Here is a 15,000-nt window from a genome sequence, read left to right as displayed (position 1 = left end):
GGACTGGTGGATGATGTGTGTGTGTGTGTGTGTGTGTTTGTTGTGTGTGTGTGTGTGTGTGTGTGTGTGTGTGTGTGTGTGTGTGTGTGTGTGTGTGTGGATGATGATGATGATGATGATGGGACCAAACAAACAAACAAACAAAAAAAAGACTTGCCGACCTGGACCGTTTCCATGGAGGTGTCATTGCCTTGTGCCGCTCGTGCATCAAGCACCTGCCACGTTGCTCCCCTCACAACCTGCAGTTTTGTTTCGTTTTTCTGGGGGGGTTGTTGTCTTTTTTGGGGGGTTTTGGGGGGAGGGGGGACGTGGGGGGACGTGGGGGGGGGGGGCAGGGGGTTGATTGTTTGTTGTTGTTGTTGGGGGGTGTTAGAGACAGAGGGAGAGACAGTGGTAGACTCGGAGACAAAGCGAGACTGAGAGAGACACAGAGGGAACGAGGAAGAGATACAGAGAGAGCGGGCGCAGAGAGAGGGAAAGAGAGAGAAAGAGGGAGGGAGACAGAGAGAGGGAGAGAGAGGGGGAGAGAAAGGGAGAGAGAGAGAGGAAGAGGGAGAGATAGGGAGGGAGGGAGAGAGAGAGTGACTGAGAGACAGAGAGTGAGGGAGAGAGAGGGAGAGAGAGAGGGAGGGAGGGAAAGAGAGAGAGGGAGACAGAGAGGGAGAGAGAAGGAGGGAGAGAGAGAGGGGGGAAGGGTGGGAGAGATAGAGGGAAGGAGAGAGAGGGAGAGAGAGGGAGGGGGAGAGAGGGTAAGTGAAGGAGGAAGGGAGAAAAAGGTAGGCGGGGGGGGGGGGGGGAACAATTTATCACACAAACAAACAAACAAACAAACAAAAGCAGACCAGGAAGACAGGTGCATTGAATCATCTAGGAATCTGTGTGTGTCTCTCTCATTCCTCTTCCTCCTTCTTTCCTCCTCCTCCTCCTCCTCCTCCTCCTCTTCTTTATCATCATTTACATCAGCAAAGCAGTAGCAGTAATCGTAGTAGTAGTAGTAGTAGTAACAGCAGCAGCAACATTGATAGTGGTAACAACAGCAGTAGCAGCAAATAGTAGTAGTAGTAGTAGTAGTAGTAGTAGTAGGAGGAGGAGAAGCAGCTGCAGCAGCAGTAATAGCAGCAGCAGTTGTAGTCGCAGAAGTAGCTGCACAGATGCAGTTGTTCTAGCAGCGGCAGTAGTATAGTACTAGTAGCAGTAGCAGCATAAGTGAGAAAGGAGTAAAAACAACAACAACCTTCTTCTTCTGCGTTCACTCGTATACACACGAGTGGGCTTTTACGTGTATGACCGTTCTTTACCCCGCCATGTAGGCAGCCATACTCCGTTTTCGGGGGGGTGCATGCTGGGTATGTTCTTGTTTCCATAACCCACCAAACGCTGACATGGATTACAGGATCTTTAACGTGCGTATTTGATCTTCTGCTTGCATATACACACGAAGGGGGTTCAGGCACTAGCAGGTCTGCACATATGTTGACCTGGGAGATCGGAAAAATCTCCACCCTTTACCCACCAGGCGCCGCCACCGTGATTCGAACCCGGGACCCTCAGATTGACAGTCCAACGCTTTAACCACTCGGCTATTGCGCCCGTCAACAACAACCAAAAACATGGGCATCAAACACACTGCAATCACAGACTGCTCTGTTTCTCTGTCTCTGTCCGTCTGTCTGTCTGTCTGTCTCTCTCTCTCTCCCTCTATGTATGTATCCCACTCCACTGTTCTAAAAATACATGGATAGCCCATTGGCCAGGAAAGCTGAAGCCAACTGGACGCCATATTGTTTCTCGTATCCAGCCGTCGGTCCGTTGACAAGTCGTCTGCTAACTGGTGGTAGTTTCTCAACTGTAACCGTGTATCTTCGATGCAATCGTGTTAGGCTTGGCCCCAAATGTTGTGTCTTGGTTGAAATCTGCCAAAGGTTTATCTACCAAAGTTATTACAGTGCAGTGACACGTGGTGCAAACTTGCAGTGGAGATACACACAGGAATGTCAGCTATACTAACGCCGCGAGCAAGCGAAAATTGCCGTGAAGCCAGCTGAGCGCTCGGCTACACATATGAAGTTACCGCTTCGCGCTATACTGACACGAGAAGCAAAATGGCTGATTGAACAGTTCCGCTGGCTTCAGTTAGCAAAGGGGCTCAAAGAAGGCATGCGCTATCCATGTATTTTTAGGACAGTGATCCCTCTTCTGCATCCCTATAGAACGGCCATTTCACCGTTGAATGTTAACAATACACTATTAACTGCTTCACTGACAGTCGAAAGGAAAAAAAAAAACGCTTTGATTTTATCTTCGGTATAAAATTCAGTGTTATATAAAAGCATTATTATTATTATTACTATTATCATTATTGTTGTTGTTGTTGTTGTTACTAGTATTACTATTACTAGCATTACTATTATTACTATCATTATTGTTGTTGTTGTTCTTGTGGTTGCTGTTGTTGTTGTTACTACTACTACTACTACTACTACTACTACTACTACTACTACTGTACCTTTCTTCTTTGTCACACGCCCTCGCCCTCCCCTCCCTTTGTGGGCAGGATGATGTAAAGTAAACAAATAAGTGAATTGAATGAACAATCACACACAGTTAATCAGTTCATTATCATCATAATTATTATCATCATATCAATTTATTGATTAATTAATTATTTATTTAATTAATTAAACCTTCAATCAATCTACAAAATTGCTGTACTTAACTCCACTTCTCCCTCGTGGAATGATAGTAACAATAATAATAATAATGATAATAATAATAATAATAATAATAATAATAATAATAATAATAACAATTCCGTGTCTTTCCGTTTCCGTATTGGAATGAACTTCCTCTTTCGCTTCGTCAGGTCTCTGCATTCAGCTCTTTCAAGTCTGGCCTCAAAAACCCACCTCTTTCCCAAAATAGTCTCCCTTCCCTGCCTCTTCCTTGTCTTCAGTTTCTCCACTTTTAGAGTTATGAATGCAGTGTGAATGACTTGGTGCGAAAGCGCTTTGATTTGTCTCTGGACACAAGATTGAGCGCTATATAACAATAATTATTATTATTGCTATTATATTATTATTATTATTTCCGTTCCGTTCCCATCACCCACACCCCATCAGGGCCCAGGGAAGCTGCGCCTGCGGGCCTCGTGGTCGGCGGGGCGGGGCGTGACCCGTCGCGGGCTGGTGAAGGTGTACGGGATGACCCAGCTGAAGGGTTGGGCCCAGGAGATCGTGGTGCTGGGCATGCTCCGCAAGGCGCACACGGCCAGCCTCCTGCAGTGCCTGTGGACGGCCAACAGCAACCCTTACTTCGAGACCATGACTCTGCTGAGCGGACAGATCGTCACGGCAGAGGCCAGGTGAGTGGTGAGAGAGAGAAAGGGAGGGGGTGGGGGGGTGTCAAGGCGGAAATTGTATTGAAATCAAGGTTGCTGATTTTTTTTAAAAAAAAAAATAAAACATTCACGGGATTTCTTTGCTTTATTTACAATCACATATTATGGTGTTCCTTCATGTTTAGTTGAGTATGTGGAGTGATGGCCTAGAGGTAACGCGTCCGCCTAGGAAGCGAGAGAATCTGAGCGCGCTGGTTCGAATCACGGCTCGGCCGCCGATATTTTCTCCCCCTTCACTAGACCTTGAGTGGTGATCTGGACGCTAGTCATTCGGATGAGACGATAAACCGAGGTCCCGTGTGCAGCATGCACTCAGCGCACGTAAAAGAACCCACGGCAACAAAAGGGTTGTTCCTGGCAAAATCCTGTAGAAAAATTCACTTCGATAGGAAAAACAAATCAAACTGCACGCAGGAAAAGATACAAAAAAATGGGTGGCGCTGTAGTGTAGCGACGCGCTCTCCCTGGGGAGAGCAGCCCGAATCTCACAGAGAGAAATCTGTTGTGATCAAAAGAAATACAACTACAAATAAATACAGGTACGTTATTTTGAAGGAAGAAAAACTCGTCATGTGACCACGCAATGGAGTCAATGTTCTCTTCTACTATTGCCCTGTGGACAAGACGTTCAGTGACGTTTGTTGGGAGCTTTATCAGTCTTTGTCTATAGCGCTTTTGTTATGTGGTTGGGAAACATGTTCATAAGAGAATACTCATGATTCTGAGCATAACGGTCCTTCTATCTCGGTACACACACACGCGCGCGCACACACACACACACACACACACACACACACACACACACACACACACACACACACACACACACACTCATTCAGCAAATACACGACATCGAGGGCCTCAAAATGTGGCCCAAGTTATCAAAAAACACGTTCGTCACAAGATGATGATGATGATGATGATGATGATGAGTTCTTATATAGCGCCTTTTCCTGGCCGGAGACCAAGCTCTAAGCGCTTTACAAACACGGAGTCATGTGCACAACAGGCTGTCAATCTGGACTGACGGCTGTCATTTAGGCGTTCGTCATTCGTCTCCTGTTTCATTCAATCAGGTTTCAGTTACACACACCTTACACACTAAAACAGACGCAGCCATACTCCGTTTTCCGGGGGTGTGCATGCTGGGTGTGTTCTTGTTTCCGTAACCCACCGAACGCTGACATGGATTACAAGATCTTTAACGTGCGCATTAATTTTGATCTTCTGCGTGCGTATACACACGAAGGGGGGCTCAGGTACTAGCAGGTCTGAACACAGGTTGACCTGGGAGATAAGAAACATCCCCACCCTTTACCCTCCAAGCGCCGTAACCGAGATTCGAATCCGGGACCCTCAGATTGGAAGTCCAACGCTTTAACCACTCGGCTGTTGCGCCCGTCACTGCAAACAGCAACCACCACCAAGTCAACCAATAGATTAGAAAAAAGAAAGAAAGAAAAAAGAACAGAAAAAAGGAAACAAGAATACATTTGCCTGTCTTTTATATATATATATATATATATATATATATATATATATATATATATATATATATACTTATTTCCCCTACCAAGGAAATGCAATGTCTAACGAGTCGTTGGGAGTGTTTGCAAGACGAAGTGGTTATGCAGGCCTCAGGTTCTAGCTAATAAGGTACGGGCTGAAATGCGTGACAAGAGGGATATGTGTGTATGTACGCATACATAGACATTATTTGGGCCCCGCACTTAGCCACCAGGGTGTTAATGCCTCTCTGTTGACACATGAGGGGTGTGTGTGGGTTTTCTTTCTTTTTTTCTTTTTTTTTTTCTTTTTTTTTTTTTTTTTTTTTTTTTTTTTTTTTTTGCAGCTGGTTCTGAGGAGTTGATATAAAGAAATAGTTCCATTTTGCATGTGTTTTTTGGGTGTGTTTTTTTTAAATTTTTTTATAGCATGTTCGTTCTTGCCATCTGTCTTTCTGTGTGTCTATACCCCGGCGTCTTGTCTGTCTGTATGTGTGTCGGTCTTCTCTCTCTCTCTCTCTCTCTCTCTCTCTCTCTCTCTCTCTCTCTCACGCACACACACACACACACACACACACACACATCCACCCACCCACCCACCCACCCACCCCCCTGGAGGGAGCAAACGGGAAAGTTTTCGCAGCTAGGAAAATAATACATATAATAATAATAATAATATAAAAAAGAAAAGTGGAATAGCTGATACAGGGGACAGAACAGCAGAAGGAAGAGGAGGGGGATAAGGAAGACGGGATGAATGGGAGGAGGAAGGGGAGGAGGGGGAGGAAGGGAAGAATAGGAGGAGGAGAAGGTAAGGGAGGAATAGCGGTAGGAGTGGGAGGAAGGGGAGGGGGAGGCAGGAGTAGAATGAGGAGGAAGGGAGGAATAGCAGGAGGAGGAGGAAGGGAGGAATGGGAGGAGGAGGAGAAGGAAGAGAGGAATGGGAGGAGGAGAAGGAAGGGAGGAATGGGAGGAGTAGGAGGAGGAGGAGGGAGGAGGAAGGGAGGAATGGGAGGAGGAGGAGAAGGAAGGAGGAAGGGAGGAATGGGAGGAGGAGGAGAAGGAAGGAGGAAGGGAGGAATGGGAGGAGGAGGAGGAGGAAGGAGGAAGGGAGGAATAGGAGGAGGAGGAGGAGGAAGGGAGGAGGAGGAAGGGAGGAATAGGAGGAGTAGGAGGAGGAGGGGGAAGGGAGGAATGGGGGGAGGAGAAGGAAGGAGGAAGGGAGGAATAGGAGGAGGAGGAGAAGGAAGGAGGAAGGGAGGAATGGGAGGGGGAGGAGGAGGAGGAAGGAGGAAGGGAGGAATAGGAGGAGGAGGAGAAGGAAGGAGGAATGGGAGGAGGAGAAGGAAGGAGGAAGGGAGGAATGGGAGGAGGAGGAGGAGAAGGAAGGAGGAAGGGAGAAATGGGGGAGGAGAAGGAGGAGGAGGAAGGGAGGAATGGGAGGAGGAGAAGGAGAAAGAAGGAGGAAGGGAGGAATAGGAGGAGGAGGAGAAGGAAGGAGGAAGGGAGGAATGGGAGGGGGAGGAGGAGGAGGAAGGAGGAAGGGAGGAATAGGAGGAGGAGGAGGAGGGGAGAAGGGAGGCGTAGCAGAAAGGATTTAGGGAGGAGTCGAACTTCAGACCCGTGACGCCAAAATGTCTGAACAACAACAACAAAAAAAGAGCCTTTTGTCAGGCAGGTAGGTAGGAAGGCTGGTTGCCTTTTGTGCCGAGAGGGATTAGAGACACCGACCAAGGCCTTCACAAGTATCTGATCACTTGAACAACGCTTTTTTGATTATCATTCTCCGTTCATGGGTGAAGTTCGTTCCGATGAACAGATTTGGAGGCATGTCGTGTCGTGCGCTCGCGCCCAACAGTGACACACCCCAGCACACGCACACGCACGCACCTACGCACATGAAAACACACACACACACACACACACACACACACACACGCACACACTCACGCACGCACACACACACACGCACACACACACACACACACTCGTCTAATATCACTTACAGTGAAAAGACGTTAAACTGAAGAACGAACACACACTCACGCACGCACGCACGCACACACACACATGCACACATGCACACACACACACACACACACACACACACACGCACGCACGCACGCACGCACGCACGCGCGCGCTCGCGCGCAATCACACACACACACACACACACACACACTTACTCGCTTTGGAGAGAGACAGACAGACAGACAAAGAGAGACAGACAGACACAGACAAAGAAAGAGAGACAGACAGACAAAGAGAGAACGTGAGGGACAGGCAGACAGAGATCAGAGTAATAGAATCAATATCGAGCCCGAACAAGTCTTTGCTGCAAACAGGTAATAAAATCAGTAACAAACACATGAATAAGCCACTGATTCAACCCATCGATTTCTTTTGCACTGTAAGAACTCCTATTTTCCATTGACCCCTAGACACTAAATCTCCGAACACAGATTGAAACAGCAACCGGGGCGAACTGAAAAGAACTTTATATGACGAACTCTGTTCATAATATTCTTCAAAGTAAACTACCTTTCTGTGGGATTATCAAAATGATTTATAACTGTTATCATATTTCGGAAACCTTTTTTTTTTTTTTTAAGTATAAAGGCACAAAGGTAGTAGTTGAAAGGATTGCATTGGGGAGATATCCTTCTGAAGACATTGTTGGAAATCACGAATTTGGGAGATAATTCTCCAACACGTGGCATTGTTTAAAATGATTAAAGTACGGATTTTCTTTTCTGATGGAATTTTTGAGCGCGCGCGCACACACACGAACGGGACATTTTCATCTTTAACGAACCTGTGCTTTTCTTCATTTTGGTTATACTCTGTGTTTGATATTCTACCATACAAAGAAGAAACAAGAGAGGCAAGGCCTTCAAGACTCACTTGTGATACACTTTAAAAAAAAAAAAAAAAATCTAATCGTTAAAATGTACTCTGTATTTGTTATTTTAAGCTTCAGTTTAAAAAAAATAAATTTAAAAAAAGCCCTGAAGATTCGAACCCTGCGTGTTCGGGTGAGAAGAAACTGTCTTACTCAATACACTATCGTGGCTCCTTAACTGACGTTCAAAAATTTAAATTTCAAACATGCTTTTTTTTTTTTTAAGGGCGATAAATCGATTGCGGTATTCGCAGTGAGAACGCTGTTTAAATCATATTATTCTGGTGTATCTTGGGCATTCCAAAAATCTTTAAGGACAATTAAGAATTCTTTTTAAGTCCGCGGTAAAGGAGACGTGGCTATCGCCGCAATCAAACTACAACATTTAGCCGTTTTCTTTGGCTCTAGATAGATGTACAAGTTAAGTTACACCCGCCGGGAATGTACGACACGGTCGATTCAATTTCCCTTTTATGTTCATTTTAGTTTTATAGTTTTAAAGTTGATATGAAAATTGAGTATTTTGTTAAACTAATAACATATAGAGCCAAGTACAAGTACTTCTAATTGTCATATGAAGTGAAAAGGACTTAATTTTGTAAAAAGTTAAGACTGGACATTTTTACGTTTCATAAAGGGTATTAACTCTCATGGTTCATTATTTTAAACTGTGAATTCCAGCTGATTTTGTTGATATTTTTATGGCAGTTTGGGGCATCATCCAGAAAGTGGTGAGGCGTTCACAGTACTTTCTCTGAATAAATATTTAACGGTCTCCTTCTCCAACTTTCCATCACATGTTATCGTGTATTGTTGATTGAACGGGCAGGTCAACAACTTGAAACAAAATGGCGTCGTTCGCGTTCGTGAGGAATATGAGCACGCGCTTTGAATATGTATAAACATGTGTACGCAATTGATTTTTGCCCATGACCTTCAGGGCTCATCCAATAGATCTATAAAGTCCACTCGTAGCATTGATTTTAGTATTTTCCGAAAAAGACCACTTGGGCGAATGAACATACTGAAAGCCCTGTACACTGAGAGTAAAACACACAAGCTATTTATGTATTGAGCATAATTTCAAAATGTAATGTTTAAGATGAGAAAGATCAGTTTGAAGCAAATTAAACCCTAGCATTAATTACAGATTAATTTCCCTTTTTTACTATCTACACCAAAGACATGCACCAGAAATATAACTTCCATGCTTAGCAAAAGAAGTTCCTGTTTGAACAAAAAATGATAAAAATGACTGCTCTTGATGCTGTGTCAGAATATCAGATCAAAGTGCCAAGTTTAGAGAAATATATATATATAACAGTAAATTCAGTCTGCATATAATTTGCCTTTTTTTTCCTTTTTTTTGTGTGCCCATCCTAGAGGTGCAATTTTGTTTTAAACAAGCTGACTGGAAAGAACTGAATTTTTCCTATTTTTATGCCAAATTTGGTGTCACTTGACAAAGTATTTGCAGAGAAAATGGCAAATTTAAAGTTTACCATGGATACACACACACACACACACACACACACACACACACACACAACCGAACACCGGGTTAAAACATAGACTCACTTTAACAAATAGTAAAGAGTGGTAACTCTCTCCATTCACAAGGTACACAACTTCAAGTCAGTTTGGTTTGATTTGGTTTGGTTTATTTCAAATTGATTTGCTTCGATTAGATTTGATTTGATTCTTCTTCTTCTTCTTCGTTCGTGGGCTGCAACTCCCACGTTCACTCGTATGCACACGAGTGGGCATTTACGTGTATGACCGTTTTTACCCCGCCATGTAGGCAGCCATACTCCGTTTTCGGGGGTGTGCATGCTGGGTATGTTCTTGTTTCCATAACCCACCGAACGCTGACATGGATTACAGGATCTTTAACGTGCGTATTTGATCTTCTGCTTGCATATACACACGAAGGGGGTTCAGGCACTAGCAGGTCTGCACATATGTTGACCTGGGAGATCGTAAAAATCTCCACCCTTCACCCACCAGGCGCCGTCACCGTGATTCGAACCCGGGACCCTCAGATTGACAGTCCAACGCTTTAACCACTCGGCTATTGCGCTTTGATTCGAAACGATTTGATTTGATCTGACATGATTTGGTTTTGGTTTGGTTTGGCTTCGGTTGACTCGTTTGATCTGATTTGATTCGATTTGAACTGACCCCCGAAAGCGGAGTATGGCTGCCGACATGGCGAGGTGAAAACGGTAAATACACGTAAAAGCCCACTCGTGTGTGTACGAGTGAACGTGGGAATTGCAGCCCACGAACGCAGAAGAAGAAAAAGAAGAAAGAAAGAAAGAAAGAAAAAGATTTGATTTTGATTTGATTTGATTTCTGACCTGAATCCACACCCCACCCCCACCCCCAACCCCATCCCCACCACCACCACCCCCACCACCCGTGCACACAGACTGATCTGCCTGGAGCTGACCAGCAGCGGCACCCTGCAGGAGTTCCTGGGCGGGCTGGACGTGCCGCTGCCCGAGCCCTGCACGCGCACCTTGCTGCACGACGTGGCGGAGGGGCTGGCCGCCCTGCATGCCCACAGCGTCCTGCACCGCAACCTCACCTCCGCGGCCGTCTACCTCAAAGGGTCTGTTCAGGTGAGTGGGTGTGTGGGTGTGTGGGGTGTGGGGTGTGGGTGTGTGGGGTGTTGTTTGGTGGTTTGGTGGGGTGGTGGGTTGTGGGGGGTGGGGTGGGGTGGGGTGGGGATGAGAGACACAGAAAGAGAGAGTGAGTGTGTGTGTGTGTGGGGGGGTGTGTGTGCGAGACAGTGTGTTTCGGTGAATATGTATGTACGTGTGTGTGTGTGTGTGTGTGTGTGTGTGTGTGTGTGTGTGTGTGTGTAGTCATATTGTGGTGTGTGTATGTAACATAGATGTAATGTTGTATGTTAACAAAGCGTTTTTGTAACACCTAGAGCAGATTTCTGGATAGTGTGCTATATAAGTATCCATTATTATTATTATTATTATTACAATGACACACACACACACACACACACACACACACACACATATATATATATATATATATATATATATATATATATATATATATATATATATATATATATATATACACATGTATATATACACACATACACATGGTTATATATATATATATACATAAATATACACATATATACGTATAATGATATAGCCGAGCTACTATTACTACTACTTCTACTGCTGCTACTACTACCACTACTTCTCTATTTTGACAATCATAATAACAACAACTCCTGTTACTACTACAACTGCTGCTGCTGCTGCTACGCCCACCACCACCACCAACAATAATAACAACAATACTACTACTACTACTGTTGCTGCCACTGCTGCTTCTGCTGCTGCGACTTCTACTACTACTACTACTACTATTACTTTTCTTCTTCATAGTTTTTATATACTCGTCACACCAGTTTTCCATAACAAAACTAAAACCTGCCATTCGTGTTTATTTTCCCCTTTCCATTCCATAGACTACTACTACTACTACTACTACTAGTACTACTACTACTAGTACTACTACTACTACCACGGCTCTTCTTTGACAATCATAGTTTCTACACACTCATCACACCATGCTTTGTCAAAAAAACCAAAAAAAACCAACAACTAAAAACACGCCATTTTTTGTGTGTGTTGTTGTCCCCACCCCACCCCCACCCCCATCATCCCCTTTCCATCACCCCCCCCCCTCCCCCTGAACAGAGGCTGGTGCTCCGCGCGGCAGTGGGGGACTTCGAGGAGGCCCAGGTGTACGGGTCCCTCCAGAACGGAACCATCAGCAGCTCGGTCAGCAAGAAGCACTTCTTCCTGCCCGACGTCAGGGCCTTCGCCCTGGTGGCCCTGGAGATCCTTGGGGTGGTGTGCATGAAGCGGCAGGAGGAGAAGCAGCCTCACCGCCTCATCTCCTCCCCTCGCGCCACCTCTTCCTCCGTCTCCAAAACTCCTCTGTCCGCGGCGACCGTGGTGGACCCAGGAGCCAGCAGAGCTCGTCATCTGGAACGTGATGAGGTGGTGACGGCGGCGGTGAAGAAGCCCAGAAAGAGCTTCCCTCCTCCTCCTCCTCCTCCTCCGCCTTCTTCTTCTTCTACTCCAGCGAATCAGTTCTGCGCTCCTGGAGCAGCTGAGGACCTCACGAACAACGGTGACAACAACTTCCGAAACGGGGGCCGGATTTTCGTGGTGGGGACAATCTCGGAAGAGGCTGAACCCGACCTTGTCGACAAGAGACAGAAGAAACCCAGGAGAGGAAGGGGAGGAGGAAGAGGAGGGGGAGGGGTTGAAGAAGGGAATGAAGGCGCCCTTGATCGTATCCACCGTCCTCCCACCCCTTTCGAAGACCATTACATGGAAGTCGACGACGACGATGACGACGACGACAACTACAGCGAGGAGGATTCCGGGATGGGAGGGTACTACCCTGAAAACCCGGACATGGGGGAAGAGTTTGACGACCCCAAGCTGCCCCCTATCACCCACGTGAGGGAGGCCTACAAGTTCGAGTTCCCCAACCAGTCTGTGTTTAAAGCTAACGGCGGTCAGGACAATGACTATGAGGAGATCGACGACATTGAGGAGGAGATCCACCGTGAGATTCGCTACAACGCTCTGCACAGGTTGGTCCATTTGAGTTCAGTTACGTTACTCAAGGAGGTGCCACTGGGTTCGGACTGCAGATCCATGCATATGCGCTACACCACATGTGCTAAGCAGATAGCTGATCAGCAGCGTTAGTAACCCCACGCGCTTTGTCAGTCAAGCCTAGAGGGGAAAATGATAAAACGAAGTAAAATAAGATAATATGAACAAATAAATGATGTCATTAAGTTCATGAATAAATGAATCAAAGTGATAAGTAAAAACATTGATAAAAAAAATAAAATGAAATAAAATGATTGAACAAACAGATAAAGAAATAAAAGGAAAGAAAAGACAGAAGAAAAAAAAAAGGAGAGATGAATAACATGAATAACAATAATGATAATATTGATTAAAAAAAGGTCGGTGTATAATTGTGTGTGTGTGTGTGTGTGTGTGTGTGTGTGTGTGTGTGTGTGTGTGTGTGTGTGTGTGTGTGTGTGTGTGTTCTTTATCACATTCCTTCTGCAGGACTTCTTTCTGTTTTTGTTTTTTTCTTCTTTCTTTCTCCCCTTTCCATTATATATATATATATATATATATATATATATATATATATATGTGTGTGTGTGTGTGTGTGTGTGTGTGTGTGTGTGTGTGTGTGTGTGTGTGTGTGTGTGTGTGTTATTGTAATTGGTGTAGATTAGCAAGGACAGATTGGAAGAATGGGTCATGCCTAAAATCTTAATCCTTGAATAGAAAATGTTTGGAGTTCTGAGTTCTCTCTCTGTCTCTCTGTCTCTCTGTCTCTGTCTCTCTGTCTCTGTCTCTGTCTCTGTCTCTGTCTCTGTCTCTCTCTCTCTCTCTCTCTCTCTCTCTCTCTCTCTCTCTCCCAAAAGGGGCAGACATGGTATACAAATTATTCAGGACGCTGTTGAAGTTTTCTTAATGTTGTTTGCAGATGATGCTATTCTTATGTCTGATACTGTTGTTGGTCTGCAGAATCAGCTAACTATTCTAAGGAAGGAAGCTGATCGTGTATAGCTAACTGTCAATTTAGATAAAAACAAATGTTATGGTTTTTTAGAATGGGTGGGCATCTCTCTAGATATGAAGAATGGTGGTATGGAAACTCGGAAGACAAACTGTTATAAATATCTTGGTATGACATTTACTACAATGGAAACTCGGAAGTAAAACTGTCAAACTGTTATAAATATCTTAGTATGACATTTACTACAAAGTTAAGTCTTAACACAAGGTGTGATTGAAATCCTTAGGTCACTGACAAAGTTAAATTCAAATGAACCATCGATCTTCTGGGAAGTATTCGATACTCAGGTTGAACCCATTTTAACTCTCTCCATACGAACGGCGAAAGAGACGACGTTAACAGCGTTTCATCCCAATTACCATCATCAAAATAGTGCAAGCGGAACGCTCTTATACTGAAGAGGTGAATGTTGACAAAGAATACCACAATTCTGACGACGGAAGCTATAGGTTGGGTCATTCAGACACCCACTGGACATCCGAGGGGTCTGTGTAGAGGAGAAGAGAGGACTGGCCGTACTGAGTGAGTTAACATATGCAGCAGAAATATGGGGGTGTGTATTCAGTGTTCAGTGTTCTCTCTCTCTCCAGACGTCGCGAGGCACAGCAGACAGGCGGCTACATCGTCACTCGCACCACCAGCGGCAGAGAACTCTTTATCCCGGCTCACCAGCACAACTCCAGCTTCGGCAACTCGGACTCAGGCTATGTTGGAACGTCCAGTAACTCCTCCTCCCGCTACCAGGGAGTGGTGGGAGTAGGAGCAGGGGTAGGGTTGGGGGGTGGGGCGGGGGTGGACGACCCTCCGGACGACGCTCCCTCCTGGCCCCCCAAGGCGGCTCACAGGACCACGTCGGCCAACACCATCAGCTCTTTCGGGGATGACAACATTCTGGAGGTGCTGCCAGGTGGGTTGGTTTTGAGGTTGGGGGGGGGCGGGGGGAGTGGGGGGGGGGGTGCGGGGGGCGGGAGGAGGGGGGGGAGCACGGGGGAGTATTTTGGTGATTGCGGTGATTTTAATTAATCTATGATGACAATAGATTTATAGTAATATATATATGTAGCCGTGTACCCGGGTGGTATATAAGGGGACTGCACAAAAGAACTATCTAATGACGATTTACTGTAATTAAAGGATAGACCAGAATTCCCGCGCACAGGCCAGGAACATATAGAGGCCAGTCACAAATGGGTTTTTCTATTGTTTTGTTTACAATAGTTATAAGAAGAAGAAGAAGAAGAGAAGAAGGAGAAGAGATAAAACAGTGAACACACACACACACACACACACACACACACACACACACACACTGCTTGCGACGCAGCAAGAGAGAGAGAGAGAGAGGGAGCAGGCTCTGGCTGTCAGGCTCAGCAGGGTGGAAAATGACCAGTGATCACGCTCTGTCGCTATTTATGCAAGTTAAGCGGACTGCAATGACGCAAGTGTGGCCCGTGAAACAAAAGGTCCCCAATCAGGCTAAATCTGGTCAGAAGTGTGTTTGTCACAAGGTGTTCAGTGACAGATTTCTGAGC

The 15,000-nt window shown here is 45.5% G+C and overlaps 1 protein-coding gene across 1 annotated transcript in view; it reads left to right on the top strand.

Annotated features, from left to right (window-relative positions):
* The window catches only part of LOC143281259 (uncharacterized), a 53,427-nt gene that overhangs the window by 31,675 nt on the left and 6,752 nt on the right, over positions 1 to 15,000 (top strand). The window contains exons 2-5 of the mRNA XM_076586376.1: positions 3,120 to 3,361; positions 10,236 to 10,428; positions 11,542 to 12,452; positions 14,059 to 14,375. Coding sequence (XP_076442491.1) covers positions 3,120 to 3,361; positions 10,236 to 10,428; positions 11,542 to 12,452; positions 14,059 to 14,375 — 1,663 coding nt within the window. The remainder of the gene's footprint in view (positions 1 to 3,119; positions 3,362 to 10,235; positions 10,429 to 11,541; positions 12,453 to 14,058; positions 14,376 to 15,000) is intronic.

Source organism: Babylonia areolata, chromosome 4 (genome assembly GCF_041734735.1).
Source record: "Babylonia areolata isolate BAREFJ2019XMU chromosome 4, ASM4173473v1, whole genome shotgun sequence".
Classification (NCBI taxonomy): domain Eukaryota; kingdom Metazoa; phylum Mollusca; class Gastropoda; order Neogastropoda; family Buccinidae; genus Babylonia; species Babylonia areolata.
This window is presented reverse-complemented; position numbering and strand designations above follow the sequence as displayed.